This window comes from Meles meles, chromosome 15, assembly GCF_922984935.1.
Source record: "Meles meles chromosome 15, mMelMel3.1 paternal haplotype, whole genome shotgun sequence".
NCBI lineage: Eukaryota > Metazoa > Chordata > Mammalia > Carnivora > Mustelidae > Meles > Meles meles.
This window is the reverse complement of record NC_060080.1, coordinates 24,661,138-24,683,556: the sequence shown is the minus strand read 5'-3', so window position 1 is coordinate 24,683,556 and position 22,419 is coordinate 24,661,138. Positions and strand designations below refer to the sequence as shown.

At 41.8% G+C, this 22,419-nt stretch overlaps 1 protein-coding gene across 1 annotated transcript in view; it reads left to right on the top strand.

The window, feature by feature from the left end:
• The window catches only part of CAPN13 (calpain 13), an 80,493-nt gene that overhangs the window by 2,302 nt on the left and 55,772 nt on the right, over window positions 1–22,419 (top strand). The window contains exon 2 of the mRNA XM_045979788.1: window positions 17,042–17,274. Within this exon, the coding sequence (XP_045835744.1) occupies window positions 17,077–17,274 (198 nt within the window). The 5' untranslated portion in view covers window positions 17,042–17,076. The remainder of the gene's footprint in view (window positions 1–17,041; window positions 17,275–22,419) is intronic.

Below are 22,419 nucleotides of genomic sequence, written 5' to 3'. Positions count from 1 at the left end.
CTTCCACTCCGAGGCCATTCTGAGCCCTGCTGTCTGCCTCTGACACTGCCTGCAAACCTTGCCTTCTTTCTAGAACAACGTCACTTTCTCCAGATAGGCACAGGCCTCCCCCCAACCCCTCACCCCGCCCCCAACTTCCTTGGGGCCTCGCCTGTTCTGACACCTAGCCCAGGCAGCAGGGGGAGCCGGAGGCTTCCTGGGGCGGCATCTCCTCCTGGCTCAAGCTGCGGGTCCGCCCTTCCCCTTCCCACCAGGGCCTCTTCATATGCCTCGCAGGCAGGTTCCTAGACCCTCTGCTCCCCTTTCTCCAGTCTCCTCTGCTTATCGCAGCCCTCCTCACATGCTCTGGCCTTCTTGGATTTTCTTAAGGATGGAATGAGAACGAATGAAGGAAGGGGCATGGGAAATCTCAGAGGCCTAAACCCCCCTCAGCCTGCTTCTCTCTGTCTCACTCACCTTCTCACACACACACATTCTAAGTTCATTTTCTTTCATGGTGCTCTTCGACATAGTTAATCCAGAAGATCCTCTCAAAAGACTTTCGTTTCCCACTCACCCCATGCCTTGTCCCTGTCCCCATAAGCATGACCCCATTTACCTGGGTCTGAAATCCACTTGATTTCAGAAAAGGATCTGAGCAAGCAAGTTGGCCTGGGCCTTCTTGGGAGACACCATTGTCCTAAGTCCTGGAGCTGGATTGGCCAAAGGAGTCTCTCTCTTAGAGTGCTTGGCTGCTGGTGCTACTGACCATCTCTCCTCCCCTGCCATCCCCACACCACTGGCAGAGCCAGCACCAGGCTCCCAGTCCCACACTCTGCCCTGTCGCCTCTGTGGCCTCCCCAGGCCTGAGATGCCCAGAAATGCCAGGTGCACACGGGGATGCCCAAGTTCCAGCTGCTGGCACCCCTGGGCTATGGCCGGAGCCATGCCCTGGATATCACCCTATGGACCAGTTGTCATAGGAGGGGATTTCAGAGTGGTCCCTGGGACAGGAAGGGTGTCTCTGCCATTGGACTCCTGAGTGCTCACATCTGAGAGGTAAGAGAGCCAGAGATGTTCAGGCTCTGATTCAACACCAGAAGATGCTGGGCTTGCATGAAAATGACTTTCCCTAGCCGGTTTTGGCCTTCCTGCTCTCCTGTTCTTCCTCAGGATCTCCATCTCCACCGACCCACCGGCTGTCTCTCTCCATCTCCATCCACTGACCCACCAGCTGTCTGTCTTTCTGTCTCCATGCCCCTCTCCATCAGGGTGCTCTGTCCCTCTCCCTGTCTCTGTCTCCTCTGTTTTTGAAGAAATTGATTATCTAAATGTGGTATCAACTTCCAAAGAATCTTAAGAGAAAAGACCCTAAGCCCGCAGGGCCTGTCTCTGGGAGGTGAGCAGTCTGGAGCCTGGGCTACCCGGGGAGAATGGATCAGGAACAGCAGCTCGTAAGACCCAGATTATAGATAATAGGCTCCAGTGTCCTAAAGCCCCCTGATTTGCTTAAGAAGGAGCTGGAAGTAGCTAAGTAGAAAGTATATCTTCTCTTGATGGGGAAGGGGGGAACCCGTGCCCTGAAATCCAAGATCATATTAAATTTTAGTGTTTCTGGGACACATCTAGAACCCAGAAAGAACGTTCCATCTTGTCCTCAGAATACATCACCAGTCTACTCAGGAACTTTCTAGGCTTCCTCTGTGATTAAATGACACCTACTGGAGAACTTTGGGGATGGGAAGTATATACTTTTCGTGCAAAGGCAAATTCCATTTTTTTTTTTTTTGTTTGCACACGATGAACCCAATTTAACTGAAAGGAATAATGTATTCAGTGGGCTCCTATTTCATCTTCTGCCCAGCAATATCCGTTAGGGTACATAACCCACATTCTCCATTCCAGAAACAGAACATTACATAACATTACAGCTACTAGAAAGTCCAGCCTTCCCAGAGTTCCAAAGGGGGAAATGGGTAAGGGGAGGGGGGCGGCATGCCCGCAGCTCACAGCCTCAGTGGCTCCCCCTGCCTGGCAAGGATTTTTTGTTACCCCATGGGGCCTTCTGCAAGGGGCCCATCAGCTGAGGTCTCCTAGCTCCCTGAGACCCTATGTCCCGGGAGAAGCTGGGTTCACTTGGTGTGGGCACCAGGGAGTGAGGAGGATGGGGCTGCACTGTCTCTGGGACAGGAGGGGTGGTTTTGGCTTCCTGCCTCTCCCACACCAAGCCCTGCATCTCCCGCATCTCCTGGGCTGTCAGCCCTGGGGCTGAACCCAGAGTCCCTAGAAGGCAAGGCGTGGTTCTGTTCTGCATACTTACTTCTCTGCTGCTGGTTCCAGGGGACTTTCCAAATCTGAAGCCATGCTAGAACCTTCTTCCATTTCTCTGTCTTCCATGGCCCTTGGTGGGTGAGAGATGACCTCCGACCCCTCTCAGCCCTAACGACACAGAAAAGAAGCTGCCCCTTGGCAGGGGCCGTGACCTGCTTGGCCTGTAGGCCAGACCCTCTGCCACGAAGCTGGGGTTTGGACAGGAGTCTCTGCCAAGTGCTGGCCAGACTTCTCCGACCATAAGCCTCAGTTTCTCCTTCTGCATCGTGAGCCCACAGAGTCTTCCTCTGAGGCCTGCCTTTCTAGGGGCCATACACCCCCCTACTCTCGGCTTTCAGGCCACAAAGACTGGAAACTCACTGAGCTGATTCTGAAGTGAGGGAGGCGCGGGCCTAGATGTTAGGTTCTTTTCTAAACCCTAAAATTCATGTCCGTGTTGACCTTTACGCCACCTTATACTAGGTCTCCTTGAGAAATAATCATATGCCTTCCCAACTCATAGTCAAGCTGTGTACATTCAAAATTCGCTTTTCCTCTTTTTCCATTTACCTCTCCCCTTTCCCTCCTTCCCTTCCCCTCTCTGTTTTCCACTGCCTTCATCTCTCCCTCCCCCCTCCTCCTCCTCTTCTCTCCTCCTTCCTCCCCCTCTGCCTCTCCATACTCTGTCTACCTCTCCCTCCATTCCCCCTTCTCCCTCTCCAAAGCCCTGAGGTGTGCCTAGGTGTCAGATAGCTGAAAGTGGTTTGCACGGGGCTTTTTTCCGCCAGAGAGCAGTTAAGTGGCTTATTTTCTCCACTCGGGTGGCTAAATTATTCTCAATGTGTTAAACAGTGTAATTAAACACATACACACGCGAGTGCGCCGGGCCCCTTCCCCCACCCGCCTTCCTTGCTCCTTGTCAGCAGAGAGAATGTCAGCCCCCGCCTTCAAGCTCTGTTAGTTTTAATTTGAGTTGTGGAATTAGTAATGGGTTTTGCTGGAACACTGTTGTGGGAAATAGATCGCTCCTCGTGCAGGGTTTGGGCACCATTTCAAATGAGTATTTGTTAAGAGGAAAACCATCCCTTGTCATGTTCTGCTACATTACATCAGATTTATTTCCATTGTTCTGAAAAACACCAGCCAGGAGAGAGCTGCGTGCATCACTCCCGGGCAGGGAACAATTGAACTCGGGCTTCCTGTTTCCTAGCTGATTGAAAACAAAATGCAAACAGCATCAGCCTTTGTTGCTGGGACCTGCTAAGCTCCTCCTGGAGGCACAGACAGCTATCGTAGGCCCTGCACCTGTCACTGTGAAGCCTGTGAGCCGCTGGCCGGTCCTACCAGACCCCTGGCATGAAGTGACAGCGTGGTTTGGTGGCAAAGCTTGGATGTGGAGGAAAAGCAGTGGAGAGAAGCCCAGCAGGTCGAAGTTGAAAGGATCCACCCAATGCAAGGATTCCTTTGCACACTACCCCCTTTAAGAGCATTCAACCTCAACTTGACCATCGCCACTGAGGAGTGCCCACGGCCATTCAAGCCACCATCAGATCTTTTCTTTGGTGCTATCCAGTGAGGCAGCCGCTGGCGTGTATAGATACCCATGCTTAAATGTAAATTAATTAAAATAAGATGAAATTTAAAATTCAGTTCCTTAGTTGCACTCGCCGTATTTCCGTGCTCAATAGCCATGTGTGGTAGGCTCTTGGGAAACACTCTGCAGATCAGGGGAGACCCATAGCAAGTCCAGGAGGCAACTGACCAGTGACTGGCATGCCCGTCCCTGGTTACAGGGCACTGGCCCCCGGGGCTCAGGTTCGGGACTAGGGCAGTGGGCACTGGGGAGATCCTGACAGGCTGATCATCAGGAAACCTACCATATAGCTTCGCTTATGTCCCATCCAAGCCCTTTATAAGAATCATGCTTGATACCCACCTCGTGCTCTGAGGCTGGTTCATGACCACCTCCAGCCCATTTTATTTATAGGGAAAGGAGGCTCCGATAGTAAGAACATCACGAAAGATCACTCAACCCCAAAGCAGCATCTGATGTCAAGCTTAAGTTTATAGTTTCAAGTTGATTCTCCATGCTCTTGACCACCATCCTATGATGTCTTTTTTTTTTTTTTTTTTAATTTTTAAAGGGACAAGGGAGAGCCCAGTTTTCTGAACAGGAACATAACCCTGGGAAGTCAGAGAAGCAGCAGGTGGGATCCTGATCATGGGACCAGGATGGTTAAATCCCTGCTTTCTCTGGAGGACTGGAAATAGGAATTCTGGGCTGGATCTGACAGTCACTATTAAGTCCCTTGGTCTGTCTTTCTCCCAGGAAACATTTTTAGATTTCCAGTTTCCCAGAAAGTGATCTCTAGGTTTCTTATATGTTTAGCTGATGGCATTTTTGTGCCACTGAAAAGAAAATCCCCACTTTTTCCCAGCAGATAAAACCACCCACCAGGAAACCTTACTCACACGCAAAGGGCTCTGTCCTGACCAGGTGCCCTGGGCTCCCCTAACACCCTGCTTTGGCTACCACTAACGTGTTGCTTGCAACGTGGCCCCGGAACTGAACACTCATGGACTGGATGTCCAGCAGGTCTCGGGAGCAGCTTCATGAGGGAGTGGGGGAGGCGGCGGGCGGCTGCAGTGGTCTGTACAGGCAGTGCCTTCCTGCAGGGACAGCAGCTCAGAGCGGAGACATCTCACCACGTTGTCCCTTTACAACAGGAAGCCAAGTAAGACATACAAAATCTTTTCAAAATGAAACTGAGCCAAGGCAAATCCCACTCACTGTTTACTTGCATGGTTAACTTTTAAATGAGAAGACAGACTCGCAGTTTCCTTGGGTAACTTCCATCCTCTCGGTTTTGAGGTCCTTTAGAATTTTAATTCTGCCATCTGCTTGGATAATTGTTCTTCCTTTATATCATTAAAAATGATGAAAAAATTGAGAAGTAGCTTCATTTTCATTTCAACATCTTTATAAGATAAAAATGTTAAACGGGACAGGACGAGGGCTGGAGTTCTGTGGCTATTACAGCACAGTGATTTTGAGATAATCTAAAATCATTCATCCACAATGTCTGGCTCAGACTCTGAATTCTGTATACTCTTCCTGTACTATATACAACACTAGATTTCTATCATACCATAACACAGGATACAACGTACCCTGTCTTGCAGTCTCATCTTGTTTCGCCATCTTATATAGAGAGAATAAAGGTAAATTTTATCAAATACTTTTTTAAAAATCAAGGTATGTTCTATATTTTTCTCAATATATATGACCACATAGATGTGGGATCCCTCTGTTCCTCTAAAGTCAGAACTTTTTTCTGGAAGGGAAAAAAGAAAGAGAAGGAAAGTGAAGTAATTGGTTTTAATAAGGCTCTATTTGCTTCTGGAAACCCAAGCATTATTTCCTAAGTGTTCACAGTTCAAAGTGTTTCTTTGCAAGTCCATTTCAGAATGTTACGTGAATATCCTACTTCTTAAAAATCTTATTATAGAGTTATAAACAATTTTTAAAGCAATGCTTCAGGGGAATGACTGTGTTAATTATAAACAAACTTCCTCTTTTAAAAAGAGCATCTCTCCTGAAGTTTCTTAAATTACGTTCCCCAAAGAATTAACATTTGGCTCAATTTATAAAATTTAGACTTCCAAGCAAACAGTCAACACATTTCTATGTGTATAAAGTAAGGAATATCTGTGTTCATCCAAAGACACTGTCAAGGAAGTAAAAAGGTAAGCCACCAACTAGGAGAAGATATGTGCAACACATAGGACCAACAAAAGATGATTATCCACAGTAAATAAAGAATTCCCGCAAATCAATAAGAAAAAGACAACGCAGTAGATAAATGGGCAGAAGAGGGGCGCGTGGGTGGCTCAGTGGGTTAAGCCGCTGCCTTCGGCTCAGGTCATGGTCCCAGGGTCCTGGGATCGAGCCCCGCATCGGGCTCTCTGCTCCGCAGGGAGCCTGCTTCCTCCTCTCTCTCTGCCTGCCTCTCTGCCTAGTTGTGATTTCTCTCTGTCAAATAAATAAAATGTTTAAAAAAAAAAAATGGGCAGAAGATACGGATATTCATCTCACACAAGAGGGACGACGAACGACAAGTAAACATATTGAAAGATGCTCAATCTTACCAGTAATCAGGGAAACATAAATTGCGGCTGCAAGGAGTTGGCATTTTACTCCCACCCGATGGGTACAAATAAGATGTTGGCCAATACCAAGTCCTAGTGCGGAGATAGAGAGATGGGAACTCTTACATTGCAGGGAGATTATAAATTGGTACAATGTTGGAAAATAATTTGGTATATTTAGTGAAGTTGAATATATGCATAGACTAAACCCAGAAATTCCACTCAGTGGCATTACCACCTCACATACATACCAATACATAGAAACGTTTTCAATCGTTCCATCTCCTTACCAACACTTAGTATGGTCAGCATTTAAAATTTTAGCCTTTCTAATGGGTGCGTGGTGATTATCTCATTGCAGTAACAATTTGCATTTTACTGGTGACTTAACATGTAAAGCATTTTTTCATGTTGGTAATTGCCTGTTTTTGTTCTGGTAAAGTGTTCATATCTTTTGACCATTTTTAATGAGTTATTTTTCTCTTATTGATTTAAAAGAGTTCTTTATGTATTCTGGATACAAGTCATTTCCCTGATTATTTCCCTGATTTTTGTGTTACCTGTATTTTCTCCTGGTCTGTGATTTGCATTTTTGTTTTCTTAATGGTGTCTTTCATGTTTTGGATGAAGTCTAATTGATCCCCCATTTTTTTTTCCTTGTAAGGCTCATATTTTTGCATTCTGTAAAAGATACATTTTCTTACCCTGAACTTTGCATTTTTTTCCTGTTTTCCTCTATGCAAGTATTTTCTTCTGTTTTCTTCTTTATAAAAGTGTTATAATTTTAAGTTTTATTTTAGATTTGTGATCATTTTGACTTGATTTCTGTACATGGTATGAAGTAAGGGTCCTTTTTTTGTTTTGTTTTGTTTTGTACCTTTTTCCATATGGAATTGATCCAGCATTATTTTTTGAAAGGTGTTTCTATCTCCATTGAATCACCTTGGAAAGTTTGTCAAAAATCAATTGACCATTTATGTTGCGGTCTGTTTCTGGATTCTCCACTGTACACTATTGATCTAATTGTATATCTTTTTACCAATAGAAGTCAGGTTAGCTAAGTCCTCTAACATTTTCTTTTCTTTTTTTTTTTTTTAAGTAGACTCCACACCCAGCATAGAGCCCATTGCAGGACCTGTATCCATGACTCTGAGGTCAAGACCTGAGCCAAGGTTAGGAGTCAGACATTTAACCAAATGAGGCACCCAGGAGCCCCAACATTTTCTTTAAAAAAAAAAAACAAAAAAAAAAACTTCTTTGGTCATTCTAGGTCCATTGTACTTAAGTATAAATTTTAGAATAAGTTTGTCAATTTCTTTAACAACAAAAAGGCATTCTACAATTTCAGGTGCAATGGTATTGAATCTGTAGATACATTTGGAAAGAATTGCCATCTTGGCAATACTGAAAATTCCAATTAATTTAGGTTCTTAGCTTTTCTCAGCAAGGATTTGTAGTTTTTGACATAGAGAGCTTGGATGTTTTTAGTTAGACATTTCCCCCAAGTATTTGTAATAAAATGCTATTGTTTTCCTATTGTTTGCTGCTAGTGTATAATATTATAAGTGGTTTTTTTTTATGTTAACCTTGTATATTTCTAGATATAAACATATAAAATAATTCTAGAATTATTTTCTTATTGAGCTGTCTAGAACCTCCAGTACAATGTTAAATAAAAGTGAAGACACTAAAAAAAAAGTGACAATGGGCATTCTTGCCATAAATATGATTATAAGTGGGAAAAATACTTTTCCATCACTAAGAATTATTTTAGCTGTAGATTTTTTTTTTTAGATGCCTTTCATTAGTTTGGGAATGTTATTTACTTTTTCTAGGTAACTCTCCTTTGAGAATTTTTACCATAAATATTGAATTTTGTCCAAATAAGTTTAATTATTGCCTTTTAAAAAATCTTTTTAATATAGTTAATTACACTGATGATTTTTTTCATGTTAAACCAAACTTTCATTCCTAAAATAAAACCCACTTAACCTTGATGTTACTGTTCTTTCTCTTCTTTATTACATTGTTGGATTTGATTTGCTGAAATTTTGTGAAGGATCTTTGCTATCTCTATTCATGAGGGATAGTGATCCATAATTTTTTTTCCTGTGGTGTGGATTCTTTCATGAGACTTTGTTAATGTTATGTTGAATTGATGAAATAAGTTCAGCAGTGCTTCCCTTCTCCTCCAATTTCTGAAGAAGCTCCTTTTCACCTGGAAAGAATAAGAGAATTCACCAGTGAAACCCTAAGGGTCTGGGGGTTTCTTTTGAGGAGAGCTTTTACTAACAAATTCAATTCCTTGATTAGATACAGGGTTATTCAGATTTTCTGTTTCTTCTTGTGTCAACTTTGATACATTTTATTTTTCAAGAAATTCATCCATTTCATGTCACAGCAAATGTTTTTTTAATTTTAATTTTTTATATATTTTTTATGAACATATAATGTATTTTTAGCCCCAGGGGTATAGGTCTGTGAATCACCAGGTTTACACACTTCACAGCACTCACCACAGCACATACCCTCCCCAATGTCCATTACCCTACCACCCTCTCCCTCCCCCCTCCCCCCAGCAACCCTCAGTTTGTTTTGTGAGTTAAGAGTCTCTTATGGTTTGTCTCCTTCCCGATCCCATCTACAGCAATTTTTCTTGACATTAGTTTCTTCACAGTAGCCTCTTATGAACACTTTAATATTTCTAAGATTGGTGGTGATAAACCTTCATCAATGATGATATTGATGATTTATATTCACACTCTTTTGTCCTCGACTTAACTCAATTCTGGATTTGTCCATTTTATTTATCTTCTCAAAGGAGCAGTTTTTGCTTTGTACTTTTCTCTACTGTTTTCCCTGTTATGATTGTCTTCTTTTGTCTATATTATTTCCTTCTTCCTACTTGTGTTGGGTTTTCTTATTTCCCATTAGATCATCTTGGACTCAGGAATTATTTAAAAATGTGTTTAATTCTAAGTATTTGAGGGTTTCCTAACTATCCTGTTAGGAATATTAACTTCTAATCTTTGTTTTGTTGTGGTTAGACACTATTCTGTGTGATTCAGTCCTTGGAAATAAAAGGTTTTATGGCCCTGTGTATTGTCTGGTTGGGTGACTATATCTCATACATCTGAAAAGAATGTATATGCTGTAGTTTTTAGATATAGTATAGTATATGTACCAATTACATCAAAGTGATTGACAGTGTCATTCAGATATTTTATGTTTTCACTGATTTTTAAAATTTTTGTCTCATTGGCCTGTAAATTGCTAAAACATGTGTGCTAAACTCTCCTACTATAATTCTGGAATTGTTTCTCTCTCCAATTCTGTTAAGTTTTGGTTCACATATTTTCTCTTTTCTTTTTTTTAGGTGCCTACACAATAATGATTTTGTTCTCTGATAAAATTTTATCAATATTAAATGGCCCACTTTATTCCTGGCAATACTGTTAGTTATGAAGTCTGTTTTTTTAAGATTTTATTTATTTATTTGATAGATCATAAGTAGGCAGCGAGTCAGGCAGAGAGAGAGGGGGGAAGCAAGCTGAGCAGAGAGCCCCATGTGGGGCTCGATCCCAGAACCCCGAGATCGTGACCTGAGCAGAGGTTTAACCCACTGAGTCACCCAAGTACCCCATGAAGTTTATTTGATCAGTCTATTAATATTCACCCCAGCCTTCTTATGCTTACTGTTTGTATGGCATATTTCTTTTCATCCATTCATTGTCATTATTGTCAAGTTATCTCTGCCTTTATTTAGAGTGTCCCTTAAAGGCAGCATATAGTTGAATTTCACTATTTTATCTCCTTTGTAAATCTCTGCCTTTTAATTGAATTTAACGTGTAATTATTGACATAGTTAGAGTTATGTCTATTTCTTGTATATTTATCCACTGTTCCCCCTTTATTGACTTCTCTTGATTACATGAATATGTTTTAGTATCCCATTTTAACTCCTCTATTGTCTTTGGGGCTATATCAGTTTTTATTATTTTGTTAGTAGTTGTCTAGGGATTATAATACACATACTCAATCTTCCTAATTCCATTGTACCACTTGATGTAAAATACAGAACAGTTGCAGTCATATAGCTTCCTTTAATTCCCTGCTACTCTTCCTTATGTTATAGTTGTCGTATGAATTATATCTGCATGCTTTGAAATCTCTCCAGACAATGTTATAATTTTTGCTTTAAACACACATATGTGTTTTAAAGAATTTAAGAGGGAAAAAACCAGTCTTGTGTATTTACTCATATATTTACTGTATACCGTTCCTGCAAATTCAGTTTTCCCTGTTATTCTTGCCCTCCAAATTGAAGAACTTCCTTGAACATTTCTTCTGAAGCGTGTCTTTGGATGATGAATTCTGTTAGATTTTGTTAGATTTTGTTCATCTGAAATGTCTTTATTTCACTACTATTCCTGAAATATATTTTCACTGGATACAGAATTCTGGTTTGGCATGTCTTTCTTTCAACAATTTTATTATTTTTTAAGGGTTTATTTATTTATTTTAGAGAGAGAGGGAGAGAGAGGATCCTTAAGCAGATTCCCCGCTGAACCCAGAGCCCTACACAAAGCTTGATCACGTGCCCCGAGATCATGACCTGAGCTGAAGTCAAGAGGTGGACACCCAACCAACTGAGCTGCCCAGGGGCCCTACTTTCAGCAATTTTAAAGTTTTTCCACTGCTTTCTGTCCTCTGTGTCTTCTGGTGTCTTCTGGTGTCTTCTGGTGATGAAGTCCTTCATTCATATCATTGTTCCCTTTGATTTTACATGTCCTTTTTCTCTAGCTTCTTCAAGATTTTTTTCTGGATCTTTGGTTTTTCAATAGCTTGATTATGATGTGCCAATCATGGTTTTCTTGACTTTTAAGCTTCTTGAATTCATAAATGTGTCACCAAATTTGGGAAGTAATTGGCCATTTCTAAAATACTTTTTCTGCTCTGATGTCTTGATCCTCACCTTTCTGGTTCTGCAACTACATGTAAGTCACAGCTTTTGGTATTATATGACATGTCCACCTATGGCTCTTTTCTTTTCTATTGGATCCTTTCTTATTCTTTCCTCTTTTTTCACTTATTCTTTCCTCTGTCATCTTCACTCTGCTCTTAAGCCCATCCAGTGAATTTTTTTTAAGATTTTATTTATTTATTTGACAGAGAGAGATCACAAGTAGGCAGAGAGGCAGGCAGAGACAGAGAGGGGAAGGAAGAAGGCTCCCTGCTGATCCCAGGACTCTGGGATCATGCCCTGAGCCGAAGGCAGAGGCCTTAGCCCACTGAGCCACCCAGGCGCCCCCATCCAGTGGATTTTTGTTTCAAGATTTGTATTTTGCAACTCTAAAATTCCCATTTGTTTCTTTTTTATAACTCCCATCTCTCCATAGAGACTATCCTCTCATTCATTTCAAGTGTGTTTCTTTTATTTTATAATAGCTTCTTTAAAAAATTCTTTTCAGATAATTTCTGCATCTAGATTATTGCAAAGCTGGCATCTGTCAATTGTGTTTTCTCCTGAGAATAGATCATTGTGTCACAGTTCTTTAATTTTGAGTAGTTTTTGATTCTATCCTGGACAAAGTGAGTGTTATGTAGAATCTGTGTTCTAGTATAATTCTCTGGAGAACATTGATTTTTAAAAAAAGCAGGAATCATTATGATTAAGTTCAGACTATGCATTCAAGTACACCTCCTATAAGGTGCTAAGTGCTTAGAAAATTTTCTCAGGATCATGTGGCTAAGAGGCAGAATGAGGACTTGAGTTGGGATCTTCTAAAGCCATTTAACATTGAGGCTCGCTCGTTCTTTCTTTCTTTCTTTCTTTCTTTCTTTCTTTCTTTCTTTCTTTCTTTCTTTCTTTCTTTTTTTCCCAGAGTCATTTAACTTCTGTGCATCTTTCCCATATGTTAATAAGAATTTTTCATTCAAGGACTTGCTGGTTATATATGTGTGAAACCCTGAAAGCAAACTTTTTTTTTTTTAATTAAGGCCTTCTTGGAAGCTTTTGTGAATCTCCATAAAGACTATTTGATGTGAAATATTTTCCAAACCATTTGACCTCATAATCTGTTATTTATGGAGGCTTCTGCTCCACAGAACATACTTGAAAATAGCTGACTTTCAGCATTCATCCCACCAACACTTGTAAGAATTTTATAGAATACCTACTAGATGCTGGGCCTGGCACTAGGTGCTACCAGACCAAAAATATTATCGTCTAAGTATCCAAGACCTCTCTGCCATTCGGGAGCCCTCAACATCTTTCCATGAATTTCAATAATGTTTATGTACTCAACACTGTTGGGTCATTTTCATTTGTGTTTACTGACATCCTTTGCCTTCTTCCTGAGGCCCTTATTGATATGCCCCCATTCCTTTTTTTTTTTAAGGTTTTCATCCACATTTTCATTATTTTTAAAATTTTTTATTATGTTTAGTTAGTCAGCATGTAGTATACGTCATAAGTTTTGTTGTAGTAGTCAATGATTCATTAGATAACCACTCCTTTTTGATTGTACACTGCCTAAAATATGCACCCAGTGCTAGGGGAGTTGTTGGGACAACCGGGGGTTAATCACTACTGTGGACTGAATTGTGTCCCCCCCCACCAAATTCATATTTTGAAGCCCTAACCCCCACTGTGACTCTTCCAGGAGATAGGGCTCAGAAAGGAGGTGATTAAGGTTAAATAAGGTCATAAGAGTAAAGTCCAAATCCAGCAACAAGACTGTGGCCTTTTAAGAAGAGAAAGATATCTCCCTCCTTCTCTCTTTCTTTTCCATGGGAGGACACATCAAGACTGTAAGGCAGAAAGAGAGTCCTCACCAGAACATGACCATGCTGGCCTCCTGATCTTGGACTTTCAGCCCCCAAAACGGTGAGGGATACATGTCTGTTGCCTAAGCCCCCACTCTGTGGTATTTTGTTGTGGGCTGAACAGACTAACCCCAGCTCAGCAGATGACATGAGGAAGGACTGAATCAATCTCACTTTATAGACATTGTGGGGAGCAGAACAGGTTTTATAACCAAGTGCATCTCTTGACTACTTCTCATCCTAGTTCTGAGGCTTGATGCATCAGCTCACACCATCTCTCACATTAGGGACTTTACATAAGTCCCTTTACAAAACTTTACAAAAGTTACATAAAAACTTTACAAAAAAACTTTACAAAAAGTTTACATAAACCCTTTTGCCATTTTTTAGCTCCTCTTTTGCCATTTTTCTTGCCAGATTCAAGACATACCCCAGTAGTAAGACAGATTTTTATCCTAAATAACAGGAAGGTCTTCTCTCTTTCTCTCTCTCTCTCTTTTTCTTTTTACCTAGGCAGTTGAGTCTTCTCTTGCCTTTGTTTACCTTTCACAGTGAAGCAAGACAGAAAAAGAAATAAGCTAAAAAGCCCTCCCTAAAATGACAGACAGGAGAATTGGTTGGCCTTTTCTGCTGCACACAAAAGTGAAATGTCAAATTCTATAGACACTTCCTGCCTGAGAAAGTGAGTGCAGGCTGTTTCCTGGCAAAGCCATAAGCAATTCAAGGGACAACAGGGTGAACATGGTAGGTGTGAGATCAGTGTGTGGAGTGGGGAGGCTCCCTCCCCTTCCTATCTACCTTCTCTTTTCCCCATCAAGATTCTCTTCTCTCTCAGAGCAGTGGACCACCTCCTCCCCCAACAGACACCCAGACCTGCCACCTGTACCCAGAGTCTTTACTTTCCTTCCCGGGCTGTCAGTTAGCGAGTACAGAGCAGTAGCAGAGCTGAGGACCTGGGTGTGATGTCTCATCCCTGGCCCTCACCCCTGCAGCCGCATCTGAGATTCGCTGTCATTCATAAAAGCAAGCCTTCATCTTAGAAGGTGTAGGGCTTTCTGCACTGTCCTTTCATAATCAAAATGATAATATTGCTAATAACCATTACTTAGTGACACTCTCTATGTACTAGTCACTGTGCTAAGTACTTGATAAGCATGGTTTCATCTGAGTCTTAAAAGAGTTCTACAACACGCACATTATTGTCATCATTTCACAAATGAGGAAAGTGGGTATTATACGGGGACTCCTAACTGTCCACTACCCAATGGTGACCAGTGAATGCCCTACAGATGGCCTGGGAACTGACTCCCAAAGGTAAGTAAAGCCTTTGCAAGACTCTGAAGAAGAGGTCAAGCCAAATTCTTCACACTCACTTGTATATGCAGACTCCCTCTTACATCCCATAATTGTGTTATTAAGAGTAACTACTGTTTGGTTTTCCTAAACTAAAATTAGCTCATTGCTGGAATTTATCATACACTCTAATTCAATATTTTACTGAAAGGTAGGTGGCTTGGCAGTGTTATATTGGTTCCACTGTCCTTGAGCATGTGGAGTTGGGAGACCCATAATTTTCACAACTCTCCATTATCAGGTGTCATTGTCTTTTTCTTGAATTGGCAATCAATGTCTATTACTGTTTTTTTGCTCTTGAATGATACCTTACTGTTATCTTGGCTTTATATATAATTTGTTGTGGGCTCTCCTCTTAACCCTATAGTGAGTGGTAAGGTAACTTGACATATTTTCACTGTTATTTTCCAAGAGCTAGATTAAAGAAATACATATAACATATTGGGCTAAACCAAATGAAATGGCCTACATTCAAACATTTTTACTTTAGGCAAAACCATATGAAATGGACTATATTCATAATTTTTGACCTAAAAGATGACAGTCTCATATGGTCCAACCTAATATAAATTACTCAAATTTCAAATTATTCAAATTCAATATAAATTATTTTTACCTCACTCATTAGTGTGTGTGATTCCCTCCAAATACGTGTATACCGTGACACTTTATAGATGATATTCTATGAATCTGTATTATCTAAATAATTCACAATATACTGTTACTATATGTTAACTGTAAGAACATTGCTAAGTCATTTTAAGTTTGCATGTTTTTTTCTATGATCCAAGATCTTGATTGGAAGTTCATATTCTTCCTTCATGAGTTGTTCATTTATGTCCCTCTTTAGTTCTTTGTCATCACCTGATTCCTTTTTCCCCGTGTGGTGGGAATGGATAGGACCTATAGACTTCAGGGTCTTTTGTGCACTAGTCTGAGAAGCTTGACATGTACTCCTTTAAGGGCTACGGAAGCTTTTTAAGTCCAACAGTCAGTAAGGATTCAGATGCAAGTCAGCTTCCCTCACAGATGGAGGATATGATATACATTTTTTGTGAATGGCATCAGTTACACACTTAGGGCTTCCTGAACAAGAAATCCCAGACTTCCTTGACATCTCTTTAGGGAAATTAGGATGCTGACTTTTACTGAGTGCCCATTGTGTGCCAGCCATTCTTCTCATTTAATACGACAACAGACCCTGTGAGGTTGGTACCATTAATCTGTACAGATGGAGACGTAGGTTCACAGGCTTGAACACTACTCCGTATTGTGGGCTAGTAGGAAAGTGGTGAGAGCAGAAGGCAAACTTTGAAACTTGTTTGTTCACCATACTGCCTTTTCTTTTTCCTGTCCCACATCTCCTTCCCCTACCCCCATATTTGATTCGTCATGGAATCCTATTAGTTCTACCTGTAAAATGACACTAGGATCTGTTTTCCAACATTTTCTCTACTAATGGTCTAACACTATCTCTACCATGAACACATGCAGCAGCATCCTAATATTCTCCCAGTCTTAGTCTCTACCAATTCCCTTCATGTGGCCTCTGACTCACTCCACAATCTTTTGCACAGATCTGATCATGACTGACTTCTTCAATGTCCCTGTAGTGCGTGCAGGGCATAAAACATGTCACAGTCCAGCTTTCCAGCCTACTTTCCTGGCCATTTCTGCCAACATTGCTTATCCCCAGCTTCTACCTCACTGACCCCTCCAGATTGCCCCCCTCATTCTCTCTAACAGCTATGACCTCTCCAATCCAATTCCTGGGCCTCCATGCACTTGCTACTCAGGGAACCTGGATAGATTTATAATAATTTATACATATACACCCATCACTTCTCCACCTGGCATAGTCTTCTTCCTTCAAGGCCCCCTTCAAATGTTACTGCCTGTGGGAGAGTCATCCCATACTTTCCCTGGCAGTTCATAGCTCCTCCCCTTTATATCCACAGGACTTTGTACACGTTTTTAATTAGACAGTTTCTGCTGAATGATAGCAAATTGTCAAAATGTCTTAACTATCTTTCCCACTTGATAATGACCCCCTTAGGAATAAAGATCATGTCATATTTATCTTTGGATTGCCAGCATTCAGAAAAGTGCCTGTCACAAGGTCAGCACTCAATAAATGTTCATTAATGTACAAATACCCCCCATAGTCTCTCATGCACATAACAGCATACTGAGCAGCTCTCTGGTACAGCAGATTGAGAATTGAACTGGGAGAAAGAATGCTTGAATTCTAGTCTGGGCTCACCCACCAATTGGCTCTGTCTCTGGGGACAGAAGTGTTTTGGGTCTCAGTACTGACACTTGTAAAAGGGGGTGGGGCATCTGAGTGCCCTTCCAAGGCTCACATCTTATGATGCAAAGGACTTGACAGTTTATTCCTAAAAATCTCTCTCTCTCTTGCCAGAAGGAAAAGGCCTTACCCATCTTCTAAGGAGAGTCATGGCACACAACCAAGAGCCTCTAGCCAAGACCCCTGTCATCAGATTCAACGGCCAGGACTTCACGTCCCTGCGGGATCGTTGCCTAAGCAGAGGCCTACCATTTGAGGATGAGACATTCCCTGCAGAAAATTCTTCCATAGGTCTGCGGCTGCTCCAGGGAAAAGACCTCTCCAGCCTGAGGTGGATGAGGCCAAAGGTGAGTGAGCCCCTCTGGAACACATTCAGCACCACCGAGCTGCGTCCCATGGTACCTCTCACTGAAAGAAGGATGGGCCTGTGACCTGATTTTCAACGATGGCCCCAACCAAATGGGAGGGAGAATGAGATTTATCTGGTCCCTCAGCTACAGTATTGTATCCTCAGTGGGACAGAAAGACCCTGTACCAGGAACCAAGATCCCTGCATTCTAACCCATTTCTATCACTGAGCACATCACTGGATTGCATGCCTCATGTTCTCATCTGTAAAATGGGAAACCATGGGTAGGAAGATTGTAATAGTTGGTCTCATCTCCATAATTGAGCCCGTCTGTCTCCATCACTCCTTATTCTCTTCCTTATCACTGTCCTTATTTTTTCTTTTTCCCTGTTGGAACTTGAAGGCAAGATATCACATCCATCACTTGTACAATAGGATAAATTTAAATAATTGCCTCACCTCTCTCATTTAAATCTGTATTTTCAATCCTGCAAAGGCTTGATCACTTATAAAAGAATTCAGATATCAGCTATACAACTAGGGAGATATTTCAGGGCAACATTCAAAACCCCCTCTTCCCCTAGTCCAGCAGATGGCTGCTAAGTCCACTCTGTAGTGAGAGGAGCCCCCTGGGTTTTTCTAAACAATATTCATTTCAGGGCATGAATCCCCAAGAAAAATTTCTCAGCCCACTTAACATTCTTATAATCTCATCAGGGCTACTGCTGATGCAAAGGACTCAGGTGAGGACACCTCTGAGGGCCTTAATGCCCAACTCTGCTATTCTTGCTTCCAAAAGCAGCCAGGAGAATGTAGAACAAGAGAAAATAATATAATGTCTAGTAAGCTAATAATTACAATATCAGCAAGTGCTACCAAGCACTGATTAAATTCTAAGCACTCTACTTTCAACAAACCCAGGTTAGGTTATACAGAAAGGGCATTTTCTGATGACATACAATAAGACATTGAACTCTGGAGTTGTCAAGTCTTGCCCTAACCTGAGACAGATTTGAGTTTCGGGGAGGGGAGGGTGAGTGGGGATCATGTAGGGCTCAGCATCAAATGGTGGTACATCAGGCTTCCAGGATCCATCTCACCAGGAGAGGCATGAAGTTCCAGCAATGATTCTCCTCTTCTGGCCTTCCCCTCCTACAGAGAGCTGAACAGAGAACTCTATTTAAAGTTTGGAAGGGTTATATTTTTTCCCTTTGTTATTTTTAGGAGCTGAGATTCTTTTAGAAAGTGTTTTTTTTTTCCCCCCAAGGTGCTGAGTAATAGATGTGAGATCATATTTATAGTGTTAAAGAATTTATAACATTTCTATGTTAAAATGGAAGGGTTTCAGAGAAAGGGTTGGGAGTTTTTTATTATCTGATTCTAGCAGCATCTCAAATTTTGTATTTTAGGGGCAAGGAGAAATTGAGGCAAACGGAAGTGAGTTGACTTCCTGAGAATCCTGCTAGGAACCTGAAACAGGGGCGTACCGAGGCAGCTATGTCTTACTTCCATTCTTCTCAGCCGAAAGCTGAGACAAATGCCTTCCTGTCCCTCATCTCATCACAACATTTACATTTCTATTTCCCTGAGTTTTCCATGTGTCTTCCCTTGCTTTGTCTCTTTTGTTCTTTCTCTGTTACATTAAGAAGAACACAGATTTAGACAGGTGATGCAACTTGCATAAGATGACAGTTAGTGAGGGAAGGACCTGAGATTTAAATTAAAATTCTTCATTCCACACGGTGCACTTTTCTTCACAGGGGATTGTGTACCCAATAGGACTCTGTTAGGATTTGCATGAATGAATAAGTGTGTGAATGGATGAAGGAATGACTCTATCTGCAGGTTCTTGACGTGGGTTTCAAGCTCCATATGTGCAATTGAGAAAAATTGAAAAAGTAGGTTGACTTCTTTAACAAGTAGGATGGTAGACGAGAAGGCCAGTACACTCACCCTTTCAAGATGGTGACATCCTCAACTGCCAAAACTTATAGTTGTCCCTGAAGGAGCCTTGGAGGAGGAGCCATGGTCAGTATGGCTCAATCCTAGTTGTAAAAGCCAGTACTTACACACTGCTGACTATATGGCAGGCCTGGCTTTAGGGGATTTGACTCATTGAATCCTCACAGTGATGTTATAAGGAGGTACAATTATTAGCCCCATTTTATGGATGTGAAATAGAAACATACTTAAGTGACATGCCCAAAGTGATGTAGCTGGGATTTGAACCCTGGGCTCTGTCTCCAAGACCTGTCCTTCTATCACCACACTATCCTGTTTTCCATCAGGCCTCATCATAAGTTCATGTTGTGTTCTGAGCTCCTGTGGGCCACAAATATTTTGTGCATCAGTAGACTCCTCGCTTGTCTGGTAATCAATGTCCATGTCGTGTCCTACTTTCCATTTTTTAGGTGAAAAAGAATGGGGGTAAAGATGAAATGTTGTATGCGTGACTCACATGATTATTTTAAGGAATGAAGACAATACTCAGAAGAGTGTCTAGCACATTGTAAACACTTACCAAACACTAGCTATTGTTACTACAAATAATTTGGGAAGGATGGCATAGGGAAGCAGCCTCAGGGGCTGTCCTTTTGGATCCCTTGGGTTTTCACACTATAGTCAACTTCAGCCCTCAAATAGTTTCAACAAACACTTTAAGGGGAGAAATGTAGGTCAGATGAAACCATCTGAGAGCCTAGGCTCCTGGGTTTTCACACTATAGTCAACTTCAGCCCTCAAATAGTTTCAACAAACACTTTAAGGGGAGAAATGTAGGTCAGATGAAACCATCTGAGAGCCTAGGGGAGCCTGGCAGGGAGTGTGGAGAATGACTTTCTTCTCATGTTCTGCTAACTCTCACTACTTTCAGAAGGTTGCCTCCCAATCTAGAGTTTGCCCAGTCACTGTCTAGAGGTCTGCCTGGCACTCCTTCAAATTCAACAATGTAATGGCTGAGATGGTACCAAGGCTTCTGAGGCCATCTTCACGTCCTCAGCTTTTCCAGACAATGGGGACCTTCCATCCTCTAGGCAATTGTTAAGCCATCATGGATATCATTGAAATTGAGTACTCACTTGGGCTTGGTAGATTCTAATAGCCCAAAAGTCAGGGGCATAAAACTAGACTCAGTTTTTTACGCCTGGTACAAAAAAGTTGTTTGATATCCCATAATGTCCTCTCCCTCTCTTTTTCTGTCTCTGACTCTGTCTTTCCTTCCATCCTTCCCTCCCTCCAAGAGTCAACCTAATCTATTGTGCTGCTGGGATTTTGAAATAGAAGTTCCTTCATATCCTGCTTAATTCACGTTCTCTTTGTTTAAGAAATTTCCAACCCATCTCTCACACTGCCCCACTGGCAGGTGATCAGGTTCTGGAACAGCCTGTGACCCTGCACTGAGCCAATGACACTGATGAGACCCAACTTCTCATCAGCCTCAGCACTGCCCGTAACCCCCCATGTCAGCAAGAGGCAATGCTGAGAATTAGACTTGTACGTGGGGTATCTATTTGTTAATTTTCCTGAATGAAAGTTGATGTTAGAGTGACTTCCTTTTAGAATTTTAATTTCATAAATAATAATAAATCCCATTTATCAAGTATACACATGTGTTAAGTATGAATCTAAGCACCTTACATAGGACATTTCATTTAATTACCATCATAGTACTGTAAGGTAGATAATATTATCCTCATTCAATAGATGACCAATGTCCAGTAGAACTTCCATGATGGCGGAGTCTTTTGGTACCATTCAATACAGTAACCACTAGTTATATGTGGCTATTGGCTACTTAGAATGTGGCTAGTGCAACTGAGGGATTGAAGATTAAATTGAATTTAAGGTAGTCACATATGACTTGTGGCTATCATATTGGACAGCACAGAATTATAGATACAGATCTTCAAAGCAGAGTCACCAACATGTATCAGACTGAGAGGCTGCAGTTTCATTTTTTTCCCCCATTCTTTCATGACAAATATTTCATTTCTCAACTGAAGAAGGATCTGTGGGCCAAAACACGTTCTCTGACAGGTGCTTAGAGCTCCAAACCCAACCCCATTGTAGATTCTGGCTCGTGGCCATCCCAGAATGAAGTATTGCCTACCCAGGTAACAACTTTTCGACTTTTAAGTAGCCAGAGTGGAGTTTCTGAAAGGATCATTCATTAGAACTGATTCACCTTGGGACCAAAATGAGTTCTTCAGAAAAGAAAGAGATTAACAAAATGAACATATGAGTGTAGGTTACAAAGATAGCAGGTGACAGAGTGATCGTGCCCGGACCAAATGCCACTGAGCCAAAGAATTTTGACACCAATAAAACAAAGCCCTCTAGCAAAAGTAGAAAGGGAGTAACACTGCCACCTGGCCCGGCCTGAACTCTAGCCACCCTCTGAAAGATACATTTAGCCTGTTTCTGAATGCCAGGATGCTAAACCTGGTGTTCCCTCATCCAGCCTCTGATGAATGCAAGAGTCTCTCCAAAGTATACCAACGGAGGTTGCATTGGAAAAGACATGTCCAGAAGCAATCGCAGGAGACTGCCTGGTCTGGTACCGCCTAAGAGAGTATTTTCTAAGATTCTAGGCATTCTCGCCTTACATGTGCTTCTGACATACCTGATATAACACAGATTGCCCCAAAAGTTTGCCTTGAGAAAGGACTTCTCAATGCAAAAGTTGCTAAGATTATTTGTATGACTGTTTCTGGTGGCTTCTGTATTAATCAAGGTTCTCCAAAGGAATAGTAATAATAAGATTTGTGCTTGTGTGTGTGTGTGTGTATCCATCTATTATAAAAGAAATACCTAGGCTTAGCCCATTGATGTTTTTTTACTGTGAGGAACTGACCCACGTGGTTATGGGGGCTGAGAAATCCCACACGTCTGCCTTGTGCAACCTGGAGACCCAGTCAAGCTAGTGGTGTAGTTAAGTCTGACTGGGGGCTGATGGTGTCATTCCAAGTCCACGAGCAGGAGAAGACTAATGTCCCATCTTGCAGTCAGGCAGAGAAGGGGCAAATGCTCCCTTCCTCTCCCTTTCGTTTTATTAGGGTCCTCCGTGAATTGGGCGGTGCTTGTGGGCACTGGGGATCACAACATGCTTTCCTGAATTCCGATTCAAATAAATGCTAATCTCATC